At 39.4% G+C, this 25,945-nt stretch overlaps 7 protein-coding genes and 1 long non-coding RNA gene across 8 annotated transcripts; 3 read left to right on the forward strand and 5 right to left on the reverse strand.

Annotated features, from left to right (window-relative positions):
• Nucleotides 1-14: 14 nt before the first annotated feature.
• On the reverse strand, nt 15-2,915 carry LOC126605659 (cation/H(+) antiporter 15-like). The gene is made up of 3 exons (XM_050273110.1): nt 2,575-2,915; nt 1,338-2,339; nt 15-1,245 (listed from the first exon to the last, which is right to left on the reverse strand). The coding sequence occupies exons 1-3, from the start codon at nt 2,812-2,814 to the stop codon at nt 40-42; spliced, it is 2,448 nt and encodes an 815-aa protein (XP_050129067.1). The 5' UTR covers nt 2,815-2,915; the 3' UTR covers nt 15-39.
• On the forward strand, nt 1,293-3,301 carry LOC126606216 (uncharacterized). Its single transcript, XR_007617162.1, has 2 exons — nt 1,293-2,348; nt 2,539-3,301. It is a non-coding gene; the product is annotated as an uncharacterized LOC126606216 (long non-coding RNA).
• A 785-nt stretch (nt 3,302-4,086) lies between these two features.
• Nucleotides 4,087-5,061, forward strand: LOC126605981 (protein EARLY RESPONSIVE TO DEHYDRATION 15-like). Its single transcript, XM_050273472.1, has 2 exons — nt 4,087-4,468; nt 4,737-5,061. The coding sequence occupies exons 1-2, from the start codon at nt 4,189-4,191 to the stop codon at nt 4,901-4,903; spliced, it is 447 nt and encodes a 148-aa protein (XP_050129429.1). The 5' UTR covers nt 4,087-4,188; the 3' UTR covers nt 4,904-5,061.
• Nucleotides 5,062-5,084: 23 nt separating this feature from the next.
• Nucleotides 5,085-6,055, reverse strand: LOC126606074 (copper transport protein ATX1). The gene is made up of 3 exons (XM_050273535.1): nt 5,811-6,055; nt 5,648-5,723; nt 5,085-5,447 (listed from the first exon to the last, which is right to left on the reverse strand). Exons 1-3 carry the CDS (start codon nt 5,817-5,819, stop codon nt 5,308-5,310), a joined length of 225 nt encoding a protein of 74 aa, XP_050129492.1. The 5' UTR covers nt 5,820-6,055; the 3' UTR covers nt 5,085-5,307.
• Nucleotides 6,056-9,414: 3,359 nt separating this feature from the next.
• On the forward strand, nt 9,415-11,894 carry LOC126623589 (staphylococcal-like nuclease CAN2). The gene is made up of 9 exons (XM_050292528.1): nt 9,415-9,744; nt 9,982-10,037; nt 10,375-10,489; nt 10,584-10,673; nt 10,761-10,948; nt 11,043-11,099; nt 11,182-11,341; nt 11,410-11,478; nt 11,628-11,894. The coding sequence occupies exons 1-9, from the start codon at nt 9,577-9,579 to the stop codon at nt 11,724-11,726; spliced, it is 1,002 nt and encodes a 333-aa protein (XP_050148485.1). The 5' UTR covers nt 9,415-9,576; the 3' UTR covers nt 11,727-11,894.
• Nucleotides 11,895-13,956: 2,062 nt separating this feature from the next.
• On the reverse strand, nt 13,957-14,889 carry LOC126623597 (wound-induced protein 1-like). Its single transcript, XM_050292539.1, has one exon. The coding sequence runs from the start codon at nt 14,600-14,602 to the stop codon at nt 14,228-14,230; it is 375 nt and encodes a 124-aa protein (XP_050148496.1). The 5' UTR covers nt 14,603-14,889; the 3' UTR covers nt 13,957-14,227.
• A 2,760-nt stretch (nt 14,890-17,649) lies between these two features.
• LOC126623709 (uncharacterized) lies at nt 17,650-20,500 on the reverse strand. Its single transcript, XM_050292693.1, has 2 exons — nt 20,148-20,500; nt 17,650-19,605 (listed from the first exon to the last, which is right to left on the reverse strand). The coding sequence occupies exon 2, from the start codon at nt 19,508-19,510 to the stop codon at nt 17,834-17,836; it is 1,677 nt and encodes a 558-aa protein (XP_050148650.1). The 5' UTR covers nt 19,511-19,605; nt 20,148-20,500; the 3' UTR covers nt 17,650-17,833.
• Nucleotides 20,501-21,616: 1,116 nt separating this feature from the next.
• LOC126626215 (alpha-soluble NSF attachment protein 2-like) lies at nt 21,617-25,630 on the reverse strand. The gene is made up of 9 exons (XM_050295458.1): nt 25,340-25,630; nt 24,434-24,483; nt 24,274-24,346; nt 23,664-23,743; nt 22,985-23,136; nt 22,434-22,593; nt 22,302-22,349; nt 22,087-22,167; nt 21,617-21,954 (listed from the first exon to the last, which is right to left on the reverse strand). The coding sequence occupies exons 1-9, from the start codon at nt 25,482-25,484 to the stop codon at nt 21,874-21,876; spliced, it is 870 nt and encodes a 289-aa protein (XP_050151415.1). The 5' UTR covers nt 25,485-25,630; the 3' UTR covers nt 21,617-21,873.
• Between the last annotated feature and the right edge of the window lie 315 nt (nt 25,631-25,945).

Genomic DNA, 25,945 nt, shown 5'->3' on the forward strand with positions numbered 1-25,945 from the left:
GGGTTATACGAAAAAGGAAGAGTTTCTATACTCTATTTCCTATTCATTAACTGTAATTGTCCAGGATCCTCTTACTGTTTCCTCAGGTGGTGCATCCTGAATTAGCGGTTCTCTGTCAACCGGTTGATTCCGACTAACTGGTTTCCCTCCTATTCTCTGTTGCTGCAACACTAGTACAGAAACTGAGCAATAAAAATCCGAGGAAGCAAGCATATCCCCGATGATTCCAAGCTCCGGGCACTCACTCCACTCACCAAGCCCCGAAAGAAGTCGGGAGTCCTGATGGTGCATGCCTACCAATATCAAATCAAAACAATCCACCATTGATTTGATAACAGCAGACAATCTTGCTCCATCTCTTACCACCTCTTCCACGACGACAAACCGCTCATTGTCTGCATTAGCTAGCCGGTAGTCATCAACCAGGTCAGTGTCCCGCTTCCGTTCTTTACTGTTTTCATCACCAAAGAGAAGCAACCGGGCAACTGTTAAATCCACGCTCGGATGTCTTGCCATGCGAGCACCATAGGCTAGTGCCTCTGCATCGTCTGCACCACCAATGAAGATCACAGCGACATGGAATATATACTGGCTGGTTAGAACTGACAACGACCCTGCTAGCAGTCCCCGGTCAATGAGAATTCCAACAGAGCAAGGTGCCATTTCGAGGACATTCTTGTTCATGGACCGGAGAGCTCGGTTCACTGCCCCAATGTTGCCATCTACTGCCCATTGCTTGTGAAATGGCAGGATCACCAGGTTAACCCTATTATCTAATGCTACCCGGCAAACATCCTCGTGCATTGTTATATACTGTGAGATGGAAGTGAATGCTTGGAGGGATACGCACCCTTCGTTATGCTGCTCGTACTGCCTCAGTGCTTTGACAATATGGCTGGACATGGCTGTATTGTTGTCCAAGTTGTCATGGGGTTGGTGTGCCACAAGAATAGGGTTGGTTCGCCCTACAAGCTCAGTGAGGACGAGTCCTATGACTGCAACAGGGTTCTCTTCTGTAGCATTTGATACCTCCAGGACGTTTATGACAGTGGGAACATTGTCGTGATTGTGGATACAGGCCAGGATTTGGAGCTCTGACCCGCGCTTCAAATGCTGGATAGTACTTCTTTTAAGTGCTGCGTATTTGTTCGATGGATCATGAAGATACCTTATCAAAGGTGTTACAATTGCTGTCATCACTATCACTGAGAACACGGACAGCGCGAATTCTTGATCAGTCAGAATCTGTAAAAGATTCATCATATCATCCGAGGTGAGCATCGTACTGAAAACAATTAGAGAAAAAGATAGTTTAAATTAGTGATTGAGATTCAGACCTTGCCTTGCTTCCAAATATTGAACATAACAAGCTCAGTGATGCCTTTTGCATTAAGGATAACGCCGAGCACAAAAGCTTCATGCGTAGGGACATCAAAATAGGCCGCTGGTAACATTACTGCTCCTATCTTCACCAGGGCAGAAAAGAGAACAAGAAAACCCATAATCCATGTAGACCGAGGATTAATCCTGAAGATGTTCGTCCTCAGCCCGCTATTGGCAAGGTAACTTGGGTAGAACAATCCTGTAGCCATAATTTCCAACTTCATCACCAATGCAGATCCCAAAGGCGGTCCTTCAGGCACGACGAAGCCAAGCACTAGAGGTCCCAGCAGGTAATGCTGGCTGACGAGCTCACTGAGAAATCCGCACACAAGAACAAACAGGAAAATGGTAATGATATATGACTCCTTGACAGATTTCCCTTCCTCTATACGGTTTAGCATCCATAGAATTGTTGGCCTGAACACATATATAATCGAAAGAATAAAAACTGCTGCTGTTATTATTTCCAAAGCTGGAACTAACGCACTTTTTGTCTTGTTACCCAAAATTGCCATGGCAATCCCAACCATGCTGATGCCAATAACATCGGCAAACATTGTTACAGAGAGGGCCAGGCGGCCAAGGTCTGTGTTCATTAGCTTGAGCTCGGTTAGTAAACAACCAATCACAGGGGAACCCGTTACAGCCTGTGCTGCAGTTATAGTTGGGAGAGCCGTCTTAAGGGTCTCGTCCATTGCGACATATTTTCTCATTGTCATGGCTAGGCATAAGGGGAGTGCCAAGGTGAAGAAGAACATCGAAAGTGCAATGGCAACTACTCTTCGTTCGGGCCTTATCATTCTGTCTGCATTCATCTTCACTCCTATTGAAAAAAGGAAGAACATGAGGCCGAATGTTGAAATAGTTTCAAACACATTAGCGCCTTTTATCGGGAAGATGGTGTTTGCAATTTCCTTTCTGTGCCCCAGAAGTGATGGCCCAAATATTACACCGCCCTGAAGAAGGTACACATTTTCGATTTGTTAGATACACACGGAATATATAGCTACATAATCATCCTCTGTTCATACAGAATGATACACGCTAATTTTCGAGTTAATTTTATACTGTGCTTCCTTTTAATTTTACCCTTTTTAATGCAACAAAAAGAAAGCATGGCGAATTAGTTCATGTAGAAACGGTGTCCAAATGTAGGTACAAGTTTTGTTAATGTAGAGATTGAAATCGTACAAACATCTGAGAAACGATGGTGGACTGTCCCATGGGTTTGAGGCAGAGATTGATCAACTGGGAAACAATGGTGATGGCAGATAACTGCAGCAGAAGAAGAGACGTAGAGGATCTGAGAGGGTTGTGATGGCGCCATAGTCCATCGGAAACAATGTTGCCGTGGGGAGCTTGGCACACCAAACTCACATTGTCTATGGCCTGTTCGATATCTATAACCAACGTATTTATCTCCAAGCCCATCTGGGCTGGGCACCACAAGGAAGAGGAAGAAGAAAATGAAAGGAACAACGAAAGAAAGATACCGAAAAATCGGAGAAAGAAGAAGTGAATGCAACAGGTACCATACACAAGAATTACACATACACAAACACACAGTCGGAGAGAGGAATGGGAGGTGAAGCTGATATTTTGGGAATTCAAGTCTTTGACGGGTGAGTTATATCCTACAAAATAGATAAATCTAAATTCGAGCCTTTAGAAAACTGCGGGTGTTTAGCTATAGCATGCATGGATTATTCTATTTTATTTATTTATTAACCTAAATATAAGGTAATTAGTAACATTAATCCAAATATTAATAAGGCTACAAGTTTACTGGCTACAAGGTGATAGATTAGGGGCTAAATCACCTCATGTTTTAAAGAGCATACTGATATGACTGCAAGCTAGTGATTGATGATGTTAACTAATGAAGCACTAGAACGAAGAATTGGTCAATTTTGATTTATTTGGATTTTATGATAATTAACGTAGTCACATTAGCAAAAGGAGGTGTGCTCGGAAGTATCTGAGTTTGAATTTCTCTCTTTGCAGTTTGAACTGAATTTTAACTCTCCACGATACTCATGCCCATTCGTCACATGATTTAGCAACCACAATTTTTAGAGCAACTCACAGTACATTGTTATCGTGCAACTCGTGTCTATTAGACAACGTTACGTGAAGCAAATGCAGTATGAAGAGAACCTTACACGATGCGTTATACCATTAACATAAGATGAAGTTTCAGCTAATTATACATTAGAATTCCACCTTTTGAGAGCGTATTATGGTTAATGTCAAAATCAAATTGGAGATTTTTCGAGAATGAACCGGCTCATAACATAGCTCTAAATCTTTACTTAATAAAAAAAAACACACACACACACACAATAACTACTAATAAGTATCAAACGGCTAAAAATCCTGGAACAGGGCATGAAACGATGCATTCTAGAATTCTCCAGTAAGCGGATAAAACCGAAGTGGCTTCCGCGTGGCATGAAAAAACAGTGGGCCTGCGTCACTCTCGACCCATATGTCACAAAGTAAAGAAATTTCTAGGCCTCAGTGGGCAAGTTGGGAAATCCAAGAAAATTGTGGGTAGTTACCAAAAAAAAAAAATTGTGGGCCACTAAAAGTGAGTAACCGACCAATCCCCCTATTTTTACGCCCTTCAATTAAAATATTAATTAATTTGTCTGCATTTACCCATTAATTTGCCTATTTATAGTAAGATATTTCCACTCTTATCCTTATCCGCTCGTTCATCTCCTTGCGTATCAGTCTCTCTCTCTCTCTCTCATCGACGTCGTTTCGAGATTGACAGCAAGGAAAGCAAGCAGCGAACTGGCCATGGACGTGATCTCCAGGAGCGCGACGACGTCGTCGAATCTGAATCCCAACGCTCCGATGTTCGTGCCGCTGGCGTATCGGACGGTGGAGGACTTCTCCGCCGAATGGTGGGCCCTGGTTCAGTCCTCCCCTTGGTTCCAAGACTACTGGCTCCGGGAGCGCTTCCAAGATCCCCAAAACGACGGCGCCTATCCCGATATTCTCGATCCTGACCTCCTCCCCGACATCGACGCCCTCTTCGACGACGTCGAGAACCACCATCACTCCCCCCGCACTCAGCGTAAGCATTTCTAACTATAACTGCTTCTAGATCATAGAAGCACTTTTAGAAAAGCACTTGTGCGGTTGTGCTTTTCCCAGTAAGCAATCCAAATGCTTTTTCAAGAGTTAACAAAAAAATTTCAATATTTTCCAATAAAAGCACTCCTGGAAAAAGCAGCGGAAGTGCTTCGTACAGAAGCAGTCCCTAACGAGTCTAGTACCTTTCACTCTGAGTCATCTCGATCGAGTTTCCGATCTGACTCTGTTTAAAATTTTGTGGTGTGCAGCGGCGGTGGAGGAACAAGAGAAGGACTCGAAGAAAGAGCTGGCGTCGTGGGGATTGCTGAAATGGCGGAAGGGCCGACCCGCGGCGGAGGCGCCGAGGTACATCGAAAAGGCTCCGAAGATTGTCAACGTGAAAGTGAGTCCGAGGCCGATCCAGCAGCCGCGGTAGACCGATTCGGTCGGCTCTGGATCACCGAGTTTGATGTAGCCTTTTGGTTTTTTTGGTAGATAAGCATGTATCTAGCTTTCACTGTCTGTTCATGTACATGTGTTCTACCGCTTGTAACTTTGTTTTGAGCAATAAATTAAAATCTAATTAGCGACTAATTAGATCTTGTTTAAGCAACTAATTTACTATGTGGGAGAAGGAAAATTATTATTTAAACAGAAATTAAATTACAAAATTGAAGGCTTTGAGAAGCCTGATTACATAGGCTGCAGTGTGGCTCGAGCGGTTAAGAGTATTCAATTTATTTCTGCATTGAAGATCGAGTCCCTCCTAACCGTCGGATCGAAATATTTGATTATTTTCTGTTTTGCTAGCGACTGAAGGCTGTGGGATTGAATTCTGATTCAGGAGGTTGCTTCCTTTCCTTCCCAAGTGCTTGCCATCTTACCAATCTTTTGAAGAACCCTAACGACTTCTTCCTCCGTAACGTTTCCGGTCACCGTGACCTTGTTGAGTTGTGTGTCCACGTTGTATGTTTCAATATCTGCTACCCAGAAAGAGCAGAAGCAATCAAAAAATGGGTTGGAAGTAGTTTAAGGGGCATGTTATTTGCGAGTGTTAGGATCAGTCGTGCAAGCGTGCAAGCTAGTTATGGTTGTTCTTGCTTCGCTTGTGCGCACGTTTACGATGTGGATCCTGACGCTCTTCGCCGTAGTTTAAAGCATGAAAGTAGACATGAATTACCTTCAATCTTCTTGATGGCCTTCAAGATTTTCTTGATGCATTCCTCGCAGTGCAAGCCCACCTTCAATTCCACCACCTAAGACAACAACAAAAAAAGGCTCCATTAGTTCAATCAAAATCAAAATCCATAAAATTTCAGCAATTTAAGATGGATCTTGCTTACATTTCCCATTTAATCTTGATGATGGATTTGAGCCAAAAAGTGGAAACTGTTGAGTGTGGAAAGAGGTGGAAATGGGAAGGAGATGGTTCTTGATGTGTTATCATAGTGAACAGAAAGTTGAGACATATTAATAAACGGTGGTGAATGAGGTATTGGATTCTTTACTTGATTTACTGGGGCCACAATGAAGAAAAGAAGAGAGATTTGGTCATGCGAAACAAAGATTTACCGATGTTTTGATTAGAAAATATGATTATAAGACAGAAGCCTACGATAATGAGATAATTAAAAAAAACTCTGAAATATATGAAGTATATGAAGTTAACAAAAGACTTTACGCAATACCGAGCGCAATTACATTACAAAATTTATACAGTCGACTTCACTTAACGGAATAAGACTTTATTGTTATTTTAAATTTTAAATTTTCCACTTTGTGTAAGGCTGCTTTGTTCTTGATTTTTGGCTTGAAAGCAACAAGGCTCTTCATAGGGCGGGCAAATATCATGAAAGCTGCCGGCTTTGGTTGGGGCAAGGAAAGGGAATATATTGTTTTATTCAAACTTCTTCAAGAACGAGGGCCCATAGATTGACCACTTTTCTTCAATACGCGTCCACATTAAGTGCGTAAACTTTGCGAAAAATAATAATTTTGGTGTTTAAAATGGTCGAGAGTAATGTACCACTTTAACGATGTGAAAAATTGTATGTACTTAACGTCTACACGTATTTGAAAAAAAACCGAGACTTTGGAGGGTTGTAATATTCGGTTCACACGGAGAAATGCAGATTGAACCGTGAATTTTTGTGAAAGAATAACATGGAAGGGGACCACTAATAGTCTTCCACCATGAACATTTCATTTTTTTTAATTTTTTAAGGGCATTTTCGAGTTCATGATCCCAACTTAGTGCCATATTTCTTTGCTGTCATTCATTGTTATACTTTTTAGTCAAAATAGTTTCTGAAACTAGTATAACTATTTACTTTAATTTCTGATAAGAAAAATTAGAAGTGTTTTATAAGTTTATCCAGCGTTAATCATTTTGGCTTTTTTGTGAAAAATTTGTCAATATTCTCATAAGTCAATAGAATTGTTCCTCTATTGACAATTTTTTATGAAATAACCAAAATAATTTATAAGGAATTTTAACGAAAAGTCCGCAGTACTGTTCACTTTAACGAAAAATCACATTTTTACACTAAAAAGTCAAATATGATACTATTTACTTTACCCTTTATTTTGTCATTATCATTAAAACTCAAAATTTTCAAATCATTTTAATTAATTTTTCTTAATTTATAATAGATAAACTTATGACCACTTCTATTAATTTTTATTATTACGAACCAAAGTAAAAAAATTATGCTAATTTGAACCATACGTGAGTGGACAGTGCGGCAAATGGAAGTGGGGTTCATGACTTTTCTGGCAGGCCAACAGAATTTATTGCAAGCCTTGAGATTGGATTCGGCTGAATTCCCTTTACTCTTGAGGTTCATGAAAACTGGGGGACAGTTGGGCTGAAATCCTTTACAAGCCGCGTATATTTAATCTGACTACAACAATCATCATGTGCATAATTCTTTTCCATACATTATTTTTCATGAATGAGCGGTTGAGATTTAACTAACTTTTTTTTAGTAAAATCTTAACCGTTTATTATTGTCTTTTGATGCTTAAGAGGTCCAAAAAAGATATATCTTTGGTCGCATAGCAGTTAGTTATGTGCAAGTTGCGTAGACATAAAAGAAATATATTATAACATCCCACATCGTCCAAGGGAGTAGATCTTCTAAGTTTTATATGTATATTCTCATCTCTACCTAGCACGAGGCTTTTTAGGACCTCACTAGCTTCAGGTTCCATTGAAACTCTGAAGTTAAGCGAGTTTGCACGAAAGCAATCCCATGATAGGTGACTCACTGGGAAGTTCTCGTGTGAGTTCCCATAAACAAAACCGTGAGGGTGTGGTCGGGGCCCAAAGCCGACAATATCATTCTACGGTGGAGTTGAGTCCAGGATGTGATGGGAGCCCGGGCCGGGATGTGACAATTTAGTATCAAAGTCAATCCCTGGTCGGATGTGTGCTGATGAGGACGTTGGGCCCCTAAGGAGGTGGATTGTAACATCCCACATCGCCCATGGGAGTGGATCCTGTAAGCCTTATATGTATTCCCATCTCTACCTAGCACGAGGCATTTTGGGATCTCGTTGGCTTCGCGTTCCATCGGCACTCCGAAGTTAAGCAAGTTCGCGCAATAGCATTCCTATGATAGGTGACCCACTGGGAAGTTCTCGTGTGAGTTTCCAAAAACAAAACCGTGAGGGTGTAGTCAGGGCCCAAAGCGGACAATATCGTGCTACGGTGAAGTTGAGCTTGGGATATGGTGAGGGCCTGGGCTGGGATGTGACAATTTGGTATCAAAGCCAATCCCTGGTCTGATGTGTGCTGACGAGGACATCGGGCCCCTAAGGGGGGTGGATTGTAACATCCCACATCACCCAGGATAGTGGATCTTATAAGCCTTATATGTATTCCCATCTCTACCTAGCACGAGGCATTTTGGGACCTCATTGGTTTCGGGTTCCATCGGAACTCCGAAGTTAAGTGAGTTCGCGCGAGAGTATTCCCATGATGGGTGACCCACTGGGAAGTTCTCGTGTGAGTTCTCAGAAACAAAACCGTGAAGGCGTGGTCGGGGCCTAAAGCAGACAATATTGTGCTACGGTGGAGTTGGGCCTGGGATGTGGTAGGGGCCTGGGGCGAGATGTGACATATATCCTGATAGTAGACTTGTAAAGCATATTTAGCTATATACAATTATATAGGGGACGATCCGTGGCACCAATTTTTTTACACAATTTTTATGGAACTCACTTCGTAATGTATTTCAAAGATTCGAACTGCTCATCTTTTAAGTCTTTCTTCAAAGATCATATGTCTTCCAAAAATCACAAATCTGAAACCATATGATGTCTGTCTTTTGCCTATGTAATTTATGTATTTGGGGAAAGGATCCTCTTCAGACCCAAACTCTCTCGATCCTCCTTCTTCTTCTTTCTTTTCTACAGTTTTGCTTATGCTGCTGCTTATTCTTCAATAATCCTTCTCCTTCACTCATGGGTCTTCTTTTTCATGTTTATATAAAACTTCCACATTCTCAGTTTTATATAGAATCACAATCGTCAACGGTTATTATGACGCTGTTGGTAACTAGCTCCGAAGAGGCCACGACGCTAACTTCGAGAAGCACGATGCCGATTCTGGGGAAGCCACGACGCCAATGCGGCCTTTAAAGAAAAAGGATCAGGAGGATTCGGAGGGTTTGGGTTCGGAGAGGATCCTCTCCGATGTATTTAGGACTTTGTTCATGTAATTAAGTTGTGTTATACTAATAAAGTAACCCTTTTACCAAAAAAAGAAAAGAAAAAAAAAGACTGATTTCAGTAACGAACCAAACGGAACAAATATCTTCCAGTTGGGATGCTGACATTAACCGTTGACCAACTACAACACAACACGCCACGTGTCCCTCTGTTCAATGATTCGTTGCGTCCTCTCTCCGCTTCCATGTCTCATCGGTTGGCAATTTCCTGTTTTGCTTCATCTAATTCACCAAAAACCAATGATTTATTTATAATCTCCTTTCCATCAGCCTCAAAAGTCTTCCCTTTTTCTTGCTTGTTCAGCTTCTTCTGGGTCCAATTACTATACAGCTCTGAGCCTCCGGAGGCTCAGAAGATTGCTGGGAAAATTGAGAAATGGGGTTGTTGGGAAGCTTCGTAAGGTTCCTCTTGGGCCAATGCAGCAAACCCACCACCACCGGCGGGGACTACTCTGATCCACTTGGCCATCACGGCGTCTCCGCCACCACTGTCGGCGTTTCGGCTCTTGCCCAAGACCTCTACAACTTCGAGATCACCTCTCAGGTAATCTTTTTATCACTAATTCAACTGTTTCATCACTTTTTCGGTTCTTAAGGTCGGAAATGCAGTTTATTTCTTCATAATTCTCGTTCTTTTGATAGGTAAAAAGCTTTATCTGAGTAAATGGATGATGATTTTTTGGTTTTTACGTTTCTGGGTTTTGTTAATTTCGATCGCGTTTTCTTAAAGTTGACTTTTTTTTTTCCTTCTTCTCAATTTTGCATGTTTGTGATTTTTAAGGTCCCAGAAGGGCTCGGTCAGCATGTTGTCTCGTCCAGGAAAGCTCAAGCTAACTGGTAATTAGCAAACGATTTGCAATCTATCTCATTAGGGTTCGTTTGGATGTCCTTTTAAAATTACATGAAGCGTTTTTAGAGAAAATGTTTTTTTTGTTCCAAAATCACTTAATGCTTCGTGGAAGAAGCACATATCCATGAAACATTTAAATGCTTTTCCATAATTTACTTGCATTTTTATTAAGAATTGATTCCAAAAACATTTTTACCAAAAGCGTTTTCAGTTATTTCAAAAACACGTCTAAACGAACCTGCAATTACGAATAAAAAAGGTCAGACTTCGAAGAAATTTATATCCATATGAGTGAAATTTCTGTAAATTGCCAACTGTGTGAAGGTATAGAAAACTAGTTGTGACATGGAGGGAAACAAAACCGCCACCAAGAACACCCGAAGAAGCGGCTGGTCTTGTCATACAAACCCTGAAAGGACATCGAAAGGCGGATGTTGAGGTACATTGCCACAAAATTCCGACCATTACATGCTTTTCACAACTTTAATGAAATACAGTAACGTAAAAGTGCTTTTGTGATTGCTTATCTGTAGGGTGTGTTGGCTTTCTATGGCCTCAATATTTCCTCTGAGGATCCAACATCATTGCCTCAAGGAGTGAAGTTTGAGTTCCAGACGCTACCGGTAATATTTACTATTGCTTTTCACCACAACCAAGTGCCTGCAAAGTAGTTAGGAATTCTGATTGGTGATTCATTTTGATGAAACCAGGTTGATGAAAAAGCGATTGCAGATGGCGATACAGTGACGGTCTACGTCAGCACAGAGGATCCCAGGGAGTCATCCTGTGTTCCGAGCGATGTGCAAACAGCTGCCATTGAAAGATCAGAAGCACGCGCAGTGAGGAACTATACAAGGGCAGATGCACTTCACAAGAAGATCATTGATGCTGGATACCGGTTGGATATTCATGTGCCGCTTGCATTAATTTCGTTTAATTAATCATTTCCAATGCAGAAACAGGTTTCTAATTGCTTTTCCCCCTCCATTCAGGGTACTGAATATTGAAAACGAGGAGGTCCTTGCCCGAAAGTACAGGATCCGACTGAGGTAAAATCATCTGTTTACATGATTTCAACTAGCTGCAACATATCCTACTAGTGAAAGTTAATTGAGTCTTAAGAGAAAACAGGGGTATAGATGCGCCGGAGAGTTCAATGCCCTATGGAAAAGAAGCCAAACAGGAGCTGGTTAAGCTTATTCAGGGCAAGTGCTTGAGGGTTCTTATCTACGGGGAAGATCGTTATGGACGCTGTGTGGGCGACATATACAGCAATGGCACATTTGTACAGGTAATATATGGCAGCTAACTTTAATATAGCACCAACAAGTCTTGATATCCGTTTACAATCTCATCCAGGAAGTAATGCTCAAGAACGGGTGTGCATGGCATTACGCAGCCTACGACAAACGCCCAGAATTTGCAAGGGTGAGTAAAATCATACTTCAATTCTGTATCTTGATGAAGTGTAATTAATACAACGTAAAACAACATAATTTTAGCAAGAACTCATACAGAGCTACATTTGATTTTCACATGTTTCAACATTTGATTTTCACATGTTTCAATCATAACAGTGGGAAGAACAGGCTCGGGCGGAGCGAGTTGGGTTGTGGGCTTCATCAAACCCTGAGAAGCCATGGGATTGGAGAAAGGATAAGCGTCAAGGCAAATGACGAGCTATTGTAAGGAAATTGTTCAGAACATAAGATTATGTCTGTAACAGCAAGAAAGTAGGGTTTATACAGGATGAAAAAGAGATGTATTAAAGAAGTGTCTGTCTCCGGACTGTACAAACATATACATCATTTGATTTGTACAATAAGATTACGCATATACTCATATATCTTTACTTTGTCATCGTCGCGACCAAATCCATATGTTTTAGGGAACTTTAACAAAAAGCTTTTGGTACTGTTCATTTTGACAAAAAACCACATTTTTACCCTAAATAGTCAATCATGATACTATTCACTTTACCCTTTATTTTGTCTTTATCGTTAAAACTTAAAGTTTTCAAGCTCTTTTCATTAGTTTTATTTATCTTTTATTGTCCAAGTATAATCATGAAAACTTCGTGATCTTTCTAAGTTCATGTCTTTTGCTTTCTTGCAATGAAATTTTTTTCATGTGTCATAGCAATTACAATAATACTGTCGGGGAGAGAGTATCTGGAGGCTTATCACTCACTTTCCTAACGAGACATGAAGAACACATTCATGAATGTTTTCGTCATTCGTAGTAATGCCCCTAATCAAATGCACAATTAGGAATGGGCAACGGTTATGGTGGGCGGGTAATTGCGATTATTTACCCATAACCGTTTATATTCATATCCGCATAACCTTTTACCTGTTGGGTAATTATATAAACGGTTATACTCATACACATAACCGTTTATAAACAATTAACTATACCCATAACTGTATACTCATTTAACCATAATCATTTACCCATTTAACTATAACCATAACTATTTATCCATTTAACCATAACCATTTACCCATTTAACCATAATCATTTACCCGTTTATCTGTTTTTGAACCCACTTGTCCTTTGTTTACCAATTTACCTATTTTTTCATCCGTCTATATGTTTTTTTAACAACTTGAAAATTACACAAAAAATATTTGTCATAATTTCATTTTCTGACAATTAAACAAGGAAAATTACACAGTTATAGATACATTTTATCATGTATTTCCCTATTTTAATAATTTAAGTCCTCATACAATTCCAATAATTGAAATAATCGTTTACGAACGATATTTTTCTGTTACAACTAAGCAAGTCTTTAATTATAATAGCGAAGAAGGAGATATGTCCCCGTTTCTAAACACAATTTTATGCAATAAGTAATTGATCCTAATCCCCCAATATATATATAAATTTATGCAGAACCCTAGCTATTTTGTATCTTCAACAGATGCAAACATAAGAACAGAAGAAAAACATATAAGAACTAAAGCCAGCACAAAAGAAACATACCTGAAGTCATAATTATCTTTTTCCCTGAGAGAAAGATTGAAGGTTGGGAGGCCGTTAATCACTTTGGAGGAGCTAATTATAGCAAGAATATTTATATACACAACTTCTCGCATGTCAATGTTTTTAAAGGATTAATTACGGATATTTGTTAATTTAATAGATGAGCGGCGGAGAGGAGAGAGGGCAGCAAGGAGGGAGAGATGAGCGGAAGACAGGGCGTTTGAGACGCGAAGAGATTGAAAATTTAAGGTTTTTAATTTTTTTTTTTAAATTTTACATACATTAAATTAAATTGGTAAATGGATACATGTTATAATCGCAAGTAATACCCATAACCTATGGATACTGTTATAACTGCGGGTAATACTTATAACGGTCTATTTAAATTTCATCGATAAACGGTTATACTCATAACCGTTTATTCGTCTAAACGATCACTCATAACCATAACCGTGAACTTTAAATAAACGGGTACCCAAACCTATGAGTATTTTACCCATCCCTATTGACAACCCCCATCAAACTCCAAAAGCATATTACCTTCTTTGATTGATTGGTTTTATCGTTGATGGGAAGGACACTCCCTTCACCGACCCGATTCCAAGACTTGACCCGAAGCATTGTTGTCGACAATCTCGTGCGAGGCCTAAAGCAATGTTTTATAATGTTGACATATAAATTTACGTTAAATAAGCATAATATTTTATAATGTTGGCATTAAAATTAATGTTAAATTACGAAATAACATAACAGAGGGTTAATAGAGAGGCCGACTTTAAAAGTTTCATTAACGTTTATCTTTTCAACAATACTTGGCTGAGTCCTACACACAAATCTGGCTAAATATCTACTTTTTGTCACGTTTTATTTAGTCTAATCATGTTAGTATTAGTATTAAAATCCAAAAAGCTCCAAAGATTATTAAGCAAACACGTCTTTATTGAAATAGAAGAGTACCATAACACCACTACAGCCGCGTCTGGATATGACCAAAAGGACCTCGACCCCATGGTTACACCCAACACCAGCACCACACACAATCTAACTTGAAAGGAAAAAGCGAAAAAGAGTACAGTAGGACTTCAGCTCATAACGAGCACTAGGCAGCCAATGAGGTTATGACACCTCAGCTCCCGCTTATTTAGTAGTACTAGACTCCACTGCACAGGACCGCAGGGGATTATGGCTTTTAGATTGCGAGGACCAGACCCGGCATGGACTTCCCGGCCCGATTGGAGACGCTGCTCTCCCAAACCGACGGGAAATGGAACGAGGTAATCTCGGCCGCCGACGACGACGCCTTGTAGGAAAACCCGGACGAGGATTTAGCGGAGGAGGCGGGAGAGTTTCTGTGGCTGTTGTTTCCCAGGCGCGTGACAGTGAGGGTAGTGTTGAAGTACTCGCGGACGCCGGTGACTACACCACTGGCGACGGTCCAGGCGTGGACCCAGGAAATGGAGCAGTCGCGGTCGCAGCCCTCGACGAGGACGGTGGGGCCGAAGGAGGCGATGGACTGGGGGACGAACTGAAACGATTCGGTTTGGGAGCCGGTGAGGAGGCGCATCAAGAACTGGTGGGTCGGCGGACCATGGAACCACCACTCGAGGTCGGGGGCGACGATCTTGAGCACCGTGTCGACGTCGCGGGAGCTCAGGGCGTCATAAAGGGCGAGCACCACCCTTCGATTGCTGGACTCAGTGTCTTCCAGAGCTTCCAGAGAGTTAGCCAGTTCTTGCCTAGGCCTCTGTGGCGGGTTTAGAGCGAGAAAGTAAGGGTTTTAGAGAGAGAAGGTGGAGGTTTTGGAAAGAGAGATGGAATTGTGAGGAAATGTGAAGTGGGATCTCTGGCAAGGTAATGAAGGTGGGGTTTTATAGCAGGTGGATGGTGGAGGTGCCAGGGGAGTGTGGATTCCCTGCACCCGTTTCTATGTCTAGGTTGATCCGACTGGCCAATTGGAGCGCTGCCCTTAATGCTGACGTTTGGAGAGAAATTACTTTGACCAAAATTGCCTTTTTCCCGCCAATTACGCGGACATGACAACGAAAATCCAACCTTACCGTAGGCCAACAGAATCCTCTCCGGATTTTTTTGTGAGGTTATGGGGATTTGTGAATTATGTTTGTTCATTGTATATTATGCAGTTAATATTTGTCAAATATTATATTTAATTTTAAATAAAAATATTTAAAATAATTTATGATCGCACGATATACGATGAACGGTTAAAATTAACGGATTCCTGGATCCTTACAAAGAGAATCCAGCAAGGATCCGGATTCTATCGCAGGGGATAAGGCTGGGGTATGAAAAACGTGGCGTGCTCTTATAGGCTTGGTGGTGAGGAACAGCTGGCATGCGATGGAGTAGCCCTTAATTTTCAGGCACGCGCATCGCCAAGGAGAGAGGAAGGTGGCCTTTGGTCAATTGGAGCGCTGCCCTTAACGCTGACCTTTGGAGAGAAATTACTTTGACCAAAATGGCCTTTTTCCCGCCAATTACACGGACATGACAACGAAAATCAAACCTTATCGTAGGCCAACAGGATCCCCTCTGGATTCTGAGCATCTTGGCAACATGTCCGTTTATTATACATTATGAAGTCAGTTTTTGTTAAATACTGTTTATATTTAATTTTAAATAAAAATATAATTGTTATTAACATTTTAAAAATCTTATTTTACATTTAAATTTTTTATATTATGAAAGAAAACTACATTTTTGAGTAATGTAGAATAAGATTTTTAAAATACCAATAATACTTTTCAATAAAAATATTTAAAATGATTTTTCACCACAAGATGTACGATTAACGAACAGTATTAACGGATTTTTGTATCCTCACGAAGAGGAACTTGGTTCTATCGCAAAGGATAAGGTAGGGGGTATGAATGACGTGGCGTGCTCTTATAGGCTTGGTGGTGAGGAACTGGCATGCGATGGAGTGACCCTTAGTTTTCAGGCACGCGTATCGCCAAGGGGAGACGAAGGTGAGGGAAGGAAGCAGTCGGCAGTCGGGCCAACTTTTCTTGACCATTTTCGCGCCACCTGTTTCTTCTCTTTCCGTTCGGGACCCACCTAGTTCCGTTACTCCGTTAATTTATCGGTGGCCGTAAAGTCTGTTTAATTTCTCTACGCTATTGGCTTCGTGGGTTATTAAATGTAAATTAATATATATATATATTTTTTAATAAAGTGTTTTTCGTTAAAGTTTTTTTTTACTTTTGGTTATTTATTTTTTTATTTTATTTTTATTTATTTTTGAACTCAAACAAATTAAGGGCGGCTTCCAAGGGTATCTCACATTTTCAAAAGGTAACCCCAATTCTTCCATGATTTTTTTTTGAATTTGGGAGCGTCAGCTGACCCATCTTGCCCCAAAGTGCATCCGTCTCCGGCTTGAACAGCTCCAAGTTTACCAAGGTCCATACATTTCCAATCATGCACTCTTTGAAAACAGCAGGTTCACAGTAAAGAAGTTGATGGGCAAATACAAGTGACGATGACTCATCGGCATGTCGCAAAGGATGCCATCACAGAGTGGGATGCCACTGCAGGTAAATAGTTTGGAAGGCCACTGCGGGTAAAAGTGACAAAGACCGGCACTGGTTGTGCTATCAAGGAAAGTGGATTATGATATTTATATTCTTGTCAGTTGTCACTTTTCCCTGGATTAGCATCAAATTTGGGACATTCTCATTGAATAAGATGGTGCCTAAATACAGTGGGCCTGCTCCTTTACAAGAATATATGATCATCCAACTACTTATGTTACCCTACTCAAGTTTTTCTCTCGGAATTATAATTAGCCAAGCAATGTTTCTTAACGAAAACTTACTTTACTTCCCCTAAGCTATAGGATTAACCAAAATGGTAACGCTTTCGGTACCGGCCTTCATGGCCACTTTTGGCAGCTCCAACACATAAAAGAGATAAAGTTCTCACTAGTACTAGTACACACTATCAACTTGTGCAAATAGAATCAAGAGACAAAAAAACGAGAGGTGTACAGAACGAGAAAATGGAAGTGCGAGAAACTAACTTATCAGTCTCTTTACCTAACATTCGAACTTGGGACATTTTCCAACATTAGGAAGAAATGTACCACTTGGGACATCTTCCTACGACAAACATCCTCTATAAATTGTACGATTGGGCCGAAAGAGCAGAAGCTATTACTCGTTCACATTTACATGTTAACTCGTCTTAACATTTAAGATTACTTCTTGAAGTAACTGAAGCTATAATTCATCTATTTCATTGCTAACCCAAGCCCCTGAAGGTGGAACCACCTGAACTCAATACTTCAAGAGCTAAAAAGCAAGCATCAGTTATGGTAATGGAAAAAGAAAGACGAGCTCTCAAGTTGATGAGGCTTTTACAAAACCATGTAAAAGTCATCAAAACCTCTAAGCAGCCCTACCATTTTCAGAAACTCGACGACAAACACAGTTAACTTGACAGGAGCTTAAATCAGATGTTTCTATCTCAATAGAATCAAAAGATAATTACTGATTCAAACACAGGCAACTTAAGAGTTCTAAGTCAGATAAAATAATAGAAAGAGAGAAATAGGCAACTACATCTCAGAAAAGAAATATTGCTCAGTAGTAATAATAGAGTGGATAATTTCTTTGAGTGCTATTAAACTATCAATGATCACAATATAGCAAAAAGTGAAAAAGAAACCGAAGAACGAAAAACATTTATGGATTTGAACACAGAGAAAAGAAACTTGTTTCAGAATTATACTACAGAAATTCATACACAAATCGTAACGTTATCTTAGCTTTTGGGGCTATGTTTCTTCCCTTTGTATCAATGAAGGTGCAGGTGGGGTCATAGTTTCATCCTTACCTCTTACATGGGACTCTTCTTTCACTGCAGAAAGTGGCCTACCTGGACTATGAAATCCCTTTGGAAGTCCGCTTGGACTCGGAGAACCACCGATGCCATTCTTGGTTGGGCTTAAGGAGTTCCCCAGAGGAGAATTCGGACCAGATCTAAACTCAAGCGATCCATCTTCACGAGGCAAAGGTGAAATTAGTGGAAGGCCTTCACTTTCCTGTTGTTTTCTACAAAACTTTTCTTCCACAACGTCATAGGAATTCCCGGTCCTCACTTCCTGAGCAAGAGAGCACCAACAACAGCAAAGCCACAACGTGCAATCAGAGAGTGCTGGTTTACCAAAGCAGAAGTTATAAGAAGGCAAATTGAATCTCTTTCTCATTTGGATCCTCCAAAAGCCACCATAGAGCAAACCAAATAGACATAGAACTAGGCCAGTAACTCCAAGAGCCCCCCGAACAGTTTCATTGTCGATATTAACAGCAGCCAAGTTAAAAATCCAGAACGGAGCCATGCAAAACAGAATAAATGTCATAATATGAACATACATGTTCCCGAATCCAAGCCTCTCCATATTCCACCCGAACACACAAAAACTACAAAAGAGTGAAACATACGCTATAGAAATATCATCCCAAATGTCAAGTACTCCTCCGCTCCATTGTGGTTTACTCTCAACAACTCGTTGGTCAGTCCTAAATGCAAAAGAATATTTTCTCTCAAATGTTTTTGACCTTGATCTTTCTGCTCCTTCACCAGTGCCGATTGGAACCTGTGCTTCCACATCCACTTCTGAATCATAATCCTTCCCAAGGGGGCTGACAATGTTGTATATACCAGCAAATGCAGGTGCACCAATAGCAAAAGATATACATATTGCAACTCCTATCGGTGGTCGTTGAGCTCTTCTGTAACCCAAGTTTAAACCACAAAGTGCATACTGACCAAAGCAATTCAGATGAAGCAGGGCAACAACAACCATCATGTGGGCCCATTCGTGGGGCTTATAAGTACCATTTTTACAGTAAACCTTTCGAAGTCTGGAAATGTCTTCTGGTTTCCATCTACACAGAAGTACAAGGTGGTAGAATCGCTTTGGATGGTTGTACAAACACAAAAGAGTAAAAAGTGCATTTAGAATTTGATTATTGACTTCAAACCATGCATCTCTCTCGGACTTCTTGGGTATTGCCTTGTTCAACATTCCAGTCATGACAAGAAACAAAATTGCACCCGAAATAGCAACACAGACGATCCACGCAAAAAGAGCCATGTTCATTGGGTTTTTAATCCATTCTTTGCCCATTTTCATGAGTGAAACCCAATCAATTTTCTTAGAAAAAACCCCATGGATTCGTTCTTTAAAGCCATGGCCGCTCGAAGCCACAGATCGTGACATTTCATCTCTCTCCTCAGCCAACCGCTTGAACCTGGCAGATGCAGAACCAAATTTGAAGAAACTAACTCTATTAAGAGGAGCATCAGGAGGGAACCTTTTCGGAGACTTCTCATTGGTTAAAAAAGTCTTCCGGGATGCTGAAACCTCAAAGGGGATTTGACCCTTCACTTCACTACCATTCGATTCTTCAATTTCCTCCTTGTGGTTTCCATTATCAGTCGAAACCATTCTCAAATCAAAGAACAATTTTCTTCCAATCGGTGTCAGAGACTCAGAGTTGTGAAGTCAATGTAGCAATGCGCACTCTTTCTTCAACGTTTCCTCTGAGGTGAAAAATTGAACACCAATCAATACATTGAATATGATTTCTAGTATACCTAACTAAAAGGCGTTATCGGAAAGAAGAGAAGCAAGGAATCCACAAGTTAAAAAAATAAACATTGAAACAGAAGACTTTCAATCCCAGGAAGCAACCCAAAAGAACCAAAACCACTAACCAAGACTGAAATTTCACATACAGAATTAAACCCAACTCATAAAAACACAAAATATGATCAAAAGCCCATGATATTCAAAGAACAAGAGGCTGCCACAGTAAACCCTCATTAGCTATTAGCTAAGCATCAACATATTAATCAATACCCATGATTTTGCAAGGAAAAATGAATCATCATACTTCAAAAATCCAGAAACTGATTTAAAAAAACCCATATTTTCATCAAAACAGCGGTCAGATGTACAATTGAAAGGCACTCCGAAAGTTAAATTACACAGTTTAATTAAAAATAAATAAAAAATTATCGATGCCCAGAAAAACGAATCAAACCAACTTTATGCAAGTAAAAAGGCGGAGCTCACGACATACCCAAAAAATGGCGGAGAAACCAGAAGAAGCCATGACTGTAACTTTTCAAAGTTTTTCTTTTTCCCCTGAAGACTTGGTTCTTTTGTGAAGAATCAAAGACCCTCCATTGAAACAGAAATAGGGGTTGCTCAACTTTCCAAAAACGACAAACTTCCAAAAGATTTTCCAAGTTACAAAAGGGTCAAACTTTGGAAAGCGGGTGGCGGAGACCGGTTCGGGGAGATAATCTGCAAAACGGCGACTGCCGCACGAATTGCTGGCCGAGGACCGCGTCGTTTGATGAAATTTCCCTCTGACGGAGGTCAAAGCTGAAAGCCTTGAAAAGTAGCACTACTGGGGCAAGTAATGCAATTAAATAAGATAATTAAAAACAAAGTTGTGTTTACTCTGTGTATTCGCTCTGGACGGTGGGAAATTATTGTGGCGCGTGGAAGAGTGTCATTGGATTAGAAGTTAGGAATATTTGTTTGTTGATCTGTGTTCCCACTCAATCTGCTTTGCTTTTTAATAAAGAACTTTACCGAAAAGTTGTCAGTATTGTTTATTTTAACGAAAAATTATATTTTTATATTAAAAAATTAATTTGATACTATTTATCTTACTCTTTATGTTGTCAATTATCGTTAAAACTCAAAATTTTCAAAATTTTTTCATTAGATTTCCTTTTTGATAAAGATCTGATATGTGATCGATCATCCGTTGATTGAAATATAGAAACTAAAGAAAAAGGAGAAGATGGAAAATCAAGTGTGAGACATTGGAGTCATATCTTTATAGGTAGAAGAACCATCAAGTTATCCAAAATGGAGGGATGTCAAGAAAAGTGGAAATTGAAAGGGTGGGACTCATCCATTGCTGAAATTTGACTCCGCGAAAATGATTGAGGACGCGGCTTTTACTTCAATACTTTGTCTTTGAGGTTTCGGGGACAACAAATACGTGAATTAGACTAGTTGATTAGAAAGACGCACTAAGTTTAGAATTTCACTATTTGTCGGGAAATAATAAGGACAAGGTTTTGGGTCGAATCATATGCGAGGGTAGGAAAAGCTTGCGTGCAAAGGGGCAAATAGATTATATTGCAAGTAATGCATACCCAATAGACGAGGAAGACTTAGTTGCACTGTTGAGATACCACAGTGATATTCTAGACTAATAATACAATCTAAAATACAACAGTAACATGCAGCCAGCTTAAGGAAGTCTCCCTCCCATCGGAGTCGTTTGTCATGTCATGAGTACAAATTGGACAGAAATCAAAATTCCAATTTGCACTATATTCTTTTTCTATACATTTGTTTAATCATGTTCGTTATACATTTGTTTAATCATGTTCGTTATTTTCGGTTGATTCCATTCAATCCAATAACCAAAAGGGTGAATAATATATATATATATATATATATATATATAAAGTTAAACCAAAAGATGCTCATGTAATGGACAGGTTGACACAAGGGTGTAAAGAGTAGTGCATCAATAGAACCCCATGCATTTTAGAAGCAAACCCAATTCATACAGTGGTTTGAATATACACACAAATTACAATCCGGCGGACTCACAAAGATCAATTAAAGTCGAAAACACAGTGATTAAATCCCAAATCAACTACAATTTAGTTCCAACACATTGTCAATGAAGTGCAACGGAACGATGTACGCGTAATATAAAAACCGAATCTTACAAATGGAGAAACCACACAAACATCATTTCATGATTTTTCAACTCAGGTAAGGTCGTCCTCCTCGAGTTCCTTGGACTTCAGCTTTTCCTTCACTCTCAGCAGCAAGGTTGTCTTCCATGAATCCTACATGGGAAATCCAACACCGAACATCAAAATATCGAATTTGAGTAGATATACCGATGGGAAAGAAAACACAGAGAATGCAATAGGTGTTTATTGAACTTGGACACGTAACATCGAATGGAAGAGACGTACCAGTGGGGTCATACTATCAAATTCCTTGACCACGTCAGTGAACTTCGCAATGTCTTCCTCATCAATTGAAGCGGCAATGTCCTGCATAAAACATGATGACGACTTTCTCAAAATTACTACCTTGTTAAGTGCTGTTTTCATGTTTTTAAATCAATCAACATGAAACAACTAAACATCATTAAACTGAAAATACTTCCAATATAATATTAACTCACCGCTAAGAACCTGTATTCCCTTGTTCCTGAAAAAGTAGGATCTAATTCCTGCAAAAGTACAAAAAAGTATGTAATTTTTCCAACTGATAAGGTATGCAATATCAAAATCCTAAACAAGAGCCAAACTCAGACCTGATATCGCTCTAATGCATTGGTGATTGCAACAACATCTCCTTTGCAAAGTTGGCAGATTCCAGCATTAAGAAGATGCCCCTTAACTCCATACTTAAGCAAGTTGTTGTTGAGTGAGTGCCGTGCAATTTCTTCATAAATTTCAATAGACTTGGGGTACCTGCAGAATATAACATTTTTGTCAGTTATTTACCAGCATTTGTATCCATGAGAAGTTATAAAGAGGTGTTAATTAAGCAAAAAAAGCGTTTCAAGCTTTCTGCTATTACCTTCTCCGTGATTTGGAGTAGGTTATAGCTTTGTATCGAGTATGGGAACCGAGATAGAACAAAAGAGTATGATTACTCGTTATAAACTAGAAGGTTCTAATTAAAAAAGAAAAAGTAAAGCCGTAAAAGCAAAGAATGTACACAAGATGTTTGTGTTATCAAAAGTATGAGAATCCCTTTTAAACTAGACAAGGTTTTAAATAAAAAGAAATCCCCAAGTAATGCAGGAAAGTAGCAAGAATACGCAATGTTTTTGCTATTAAATGGTGGGGAGAGACTTACTGTTCAATCTGCGCAGCAAACTGAGCAACTTTCTGCTTGCACTGGTTGGCCGATGTTGTTACTTCTTCATTTTGGAAGAAATCAGCTGCCCTTTCAAAGAACTCCATAGCCTTCTTAATATCTTGTTCAGATTCATATAGTTCAGCAATTTCCTGCATGGAAAATATGTATCCCATGTCAAATACTGACTCCTATGGTTTCCATAGCATCATATACTACGGTTGCATTCAGCAAGAAAAGCATCAATGCCAAGAGTACAAAGATGAATGCTTGAATTAATTATTGTCATCACCCCTGCCCTTCTCCCCTTCTCCCTGTATATGGGGTTACACATGAATTCTCACCTTCCATTATTTTACTATTACATACTCTTATCTCCTATCAAATTAATATTTTGGATCTGTTCGCAACTGATCCTATGTTAGTCTTTGACAGCTTCGTTGATCTTCTACCTTCTATGTTAACTAAGCCTCTTTGGTTATGGGTGAACTTACACGGCTACAATGTACATGTCTTTACTGTTTCTCTTATCTGCATATTATTACAAACAATGGTAGAATGACAAAGGGAACGGCATATTGAGAACTTACAAATGGGACACCAAATTAATTGCAAGAAGAAATTTAAAATATCATCTTTAAACAAAAGATTGATTCTTATATGGCTGGAAAAACTATACCTTATAGTATCTTGCAGCCATATTAAGCCTTCCAATATCACACAGCATATTTACCGCCTGCTCTAAGCAAGAAATAGCTTCTGCAGAAGACCAGAATGAAGTTACAGATTACAATTAAAATTATCCTAATCAGAAATGCACACAATGTATCAAGAACGATATAAATGGGAATGAAATGCAAGTAGAAATGGGGTTATACCGTAACTGGACCAAAAAAATATTCATGCCACAAAAGTACTACTACCATATTACAATAAGATAAACCAAGGTAAAAGTAGTAACACTACCAGCCGTTGTACCCAAGTTGCTTAGTTTGATTTAAACTGTTTGCCTAACAAAGGTATTTCTTCCAAAAGATTTGCTACTTATGGTGCACTAATATAACAAGTTCAGTATTGCTAACGTAAAAAAACTTGACTTTATGTGATGTATCCAAAATGAGATTCCAGACTGAAGCTCTCTCTGTGATCCATCTCTTTTGCGGAAATGAAAGACAAAGCAAACAGTTTGGCTGATTCTCTTCATTTCCCAGATGATTATTTCACCTTCCAGGACTTTGTGGGCAGTGAGGAAGCATATATGTAAGATGCAACATAATACATATACATACCGTTCACATTTGTTTTCTTGTAGCAATGTGCAGCATCAACATAAGCTGTGGCGGCTTCATGTTTGCTTTCATTCTATAATGGAAAAACATTGCCATCAGGTTTTGTTAAAAACATTAAAAATGAAAGAAATTGCCTAGTCGAAACACCAAAACCACTAACCTTCAAATGACAGTTGGCCAACTTGACATACGTTGCTCCAGCTTTGTCCCCTGAAACACCATTTTGTAAAGATTAGAAGCAATTGAAGTGGTCACTGACAAGATCTAGTTTCAAGCAACTCAAAAATACTGTAAATTTTGTCTTTCAAATAGCCACCACAGAAACAAAACAATATGAGATTTGTCTGTGAGAGAACGAGGCATCAGTTCCATCATATTGATATTACAACAAATACATGTGAACCGTACGGTTTTCCATGCCTATCAATTGGAAGGATCCATATCCCAATTTCATAAAATTGCAAAAAGAAAACGCCGATACTAAGTTAGAACTAGTCGTAAACTGAACACCATATGCAGATTTATATCTATCTTCTCTTTAGGAAATATGCTTGCAGCTACTAAAATTTAAAACATTTAAACAACCCAATCCAACTTTCAAACAGTAAATCCAAAACAAAATCCAACACGGCTTACACCAATAAGCCTATTCATCTGAGCGCTACTCCATTCATTGTTCATATCATTCAATTCAAGACTTCCAATTCAAACAAAGTTCAATCCTTTCCAGCAAAAGGAGATCAAGCAAACCCTAAAATTCAATATTTAACAGAATTTTTCACCAGATCGAAGAATTCGAAAACTTCCACTACGTAAAAATTAAAATAAAAAAAACTGTAAAAAAAAAGGGAAAATCCACATTCATCGATCAAGGCCATTGATTGTGATCAAACCCATGATTGAATCAATGCGACACCAAAGACATCAAAACCCCCAATAAGAGATCCCCAATTATTCATTTCTTCATTTTCGTTCCAATCAAATTTTCTCGGGAAACAAACACACCAATAAACCCAATGAAAAAAAAATGAAACGATCGAAGGAACGCAGAAAGGGTAAAACTCACAGGATTTGGCAAGCTTGTAGGAATTGGCAGATTTGTCGAAGAGCTCGGCGGCGTCTTCATGTTTGGACCCGAAAAATCCCCAGCTGTTCAGTTTCTTCTCCGCTTTCTTCTCGAATTCCTCCGCCCTAGCTAAGTGATCGCCCATTTTTTTTCAATATTTTTTTTTTCCGAGTTTTCCTGAGCTCTGGAGATGGAGGCTTAGAGGGAAAGGTAAAACAGAAGTCGCGGTAGGAAATAATCTTTGTCAAAGAAAGTTCTAGAAGGTTTCTTTCAGGGACGGAAGACGGAAGGTTGGTCGCGCTTGTCATTTTGGACGATTATTCGTCATGTTATATTTTCGCTCAAAAATGATAATAATTGTAAGGTGCTATGTAAAAGTTAGTGAAATAACTTTTGTTAAACACAGGAACAAAGTGGATGTAAAATATTACATTATAACTTTAGTAGTTATAACTTATAACATAATAGATGACAGATAAAGAGAGGGAGGGAGATATACTGATATTATTTATTAGATTCTTTTTTTTTGGAGTGTGTTTTGATCATCGTATAAAATATCAATGATATCGGAAATATCGGTAATCCAAAAACATGGAAATTTCGATG

The sequence above is a fragment of the Malus sylvestris genome, chromosome 1, assembly GCF_916048215.2.
Source record: "Malus sylvestris chromosome 1, drMalSylv7.2, whole genome shotgun sequence".
In the NCBI taxonomy this organism is placed as follows: Eukaryota; Viridiplantae; Streptophyta; class Magnoliopsida; order Rosales; family Rosaceae; genus Malus; species Malus sylvestris.

Excerpts from the sequence above, each read along its gene's own strand:
- LOC126605659 (XM_050273110.1), bottom strand. The coding sequence starts at position 2,814 with ATGGGCTTGGAGATAAATACGTTGGTTATAGATATCGAACAGGCCATA. Across the intron at positions 2,340-2,574 it reads CCATCGTTTCTCAGATGTTT|GGCGGTGTAATATTTGGGCC; the intron begins GTACGATTTCAA and ends TACCTTCTTCAG. Across the intron at positions 1,246-1,337 it reads ATATTTGGAAGCAAGGCAAG|ATTCTGACTGATCAAGAATT; the intron begins GTCTGAATCTCA and ends AATCTTTTACAG.
- LOC126605981 (XM_050273472.1), top strand. The coding sequence starts at position 4,189 with ATGGACGTGATCTCCAGGAGCGCGACGACGTCGTCGAATCTGAATCCC. Across the intron at positions 4,469-4,736 it reads TCACTCCCCCCGCACTCAGC|CGGCGGTGGAGGAACAAGAG; the intron begins GTAAGCATTTCT and ends TGTGGTGTGCAG.
- LOC126606074 (XM_050273535.1), bottom strand. Across the intron at positions 5,448-5,647 it reads GGCCATCAAGAAGATTGAAG|ATATTGAAACATACAACGTG; the intron begins GTAATTCATGTC and ends TCTGGGTAGCAG.
- LOC126623589 (XM_050292528.1), top strand. The coding sequence starts at position 9,577 with ATGGGGTTGTTGGGAAGCTTCGTAAGGTTCCTCTTGGGCCAATGCAGC. Across the intron at positions 10,674-10,760 it reads TTGAGTTCCAGACGCTACCG|GTTGATGAAAAAGCGATTGC; the intron begins GTAATATTTACT and ends TGATGAAACCAG. Across the intron at positions 11,100-11,181 it reads AAGTACAGGATCCGACTGAG|GGGTATAGATGCGCCGGAGA; the intron begins GTAAAATCATCT and ends AAGAGAAAACAG.
- LOC126623597 (XM_050292539.1), bottom strand. The coding sequence starts at position 14,602 with ATGCGCCTCCTCACCGGCTCCCAAACCGAATCGTTTCAGTTCGTCCCC.
- LOC126623709 (XM_050292693.1), bottom strand. The coding sequence starts at position 19,510 with ATGGTTTCGACTGATAATGGAAACCACAAGGAGGAAATTGAAGAATCG.
- LOC126626215 (XM_050295458.1), bottom strand. The coding sequence starts at position 25,484 with ATGGGCGATCACTTAGCTAGGGCGGAGGAATTCGAGAAGAAAGCGGAG. Across the intron at positions 22,594-22,984 it reads TTTGCTGCGCAGATTGAACA|GTACCCCAAGTCTATTGAAA; the intron begins GTAAGTCTCTCC and ends TATATTCTGCAG. Across the intron at positions 22,350-22,433 it reads ATGCATTAGAGCGATATCAG|GAATTAGATCCTACTTTTTC; the intron begins GTCTGAGTTTGG and ends GTACTTTTGCAG.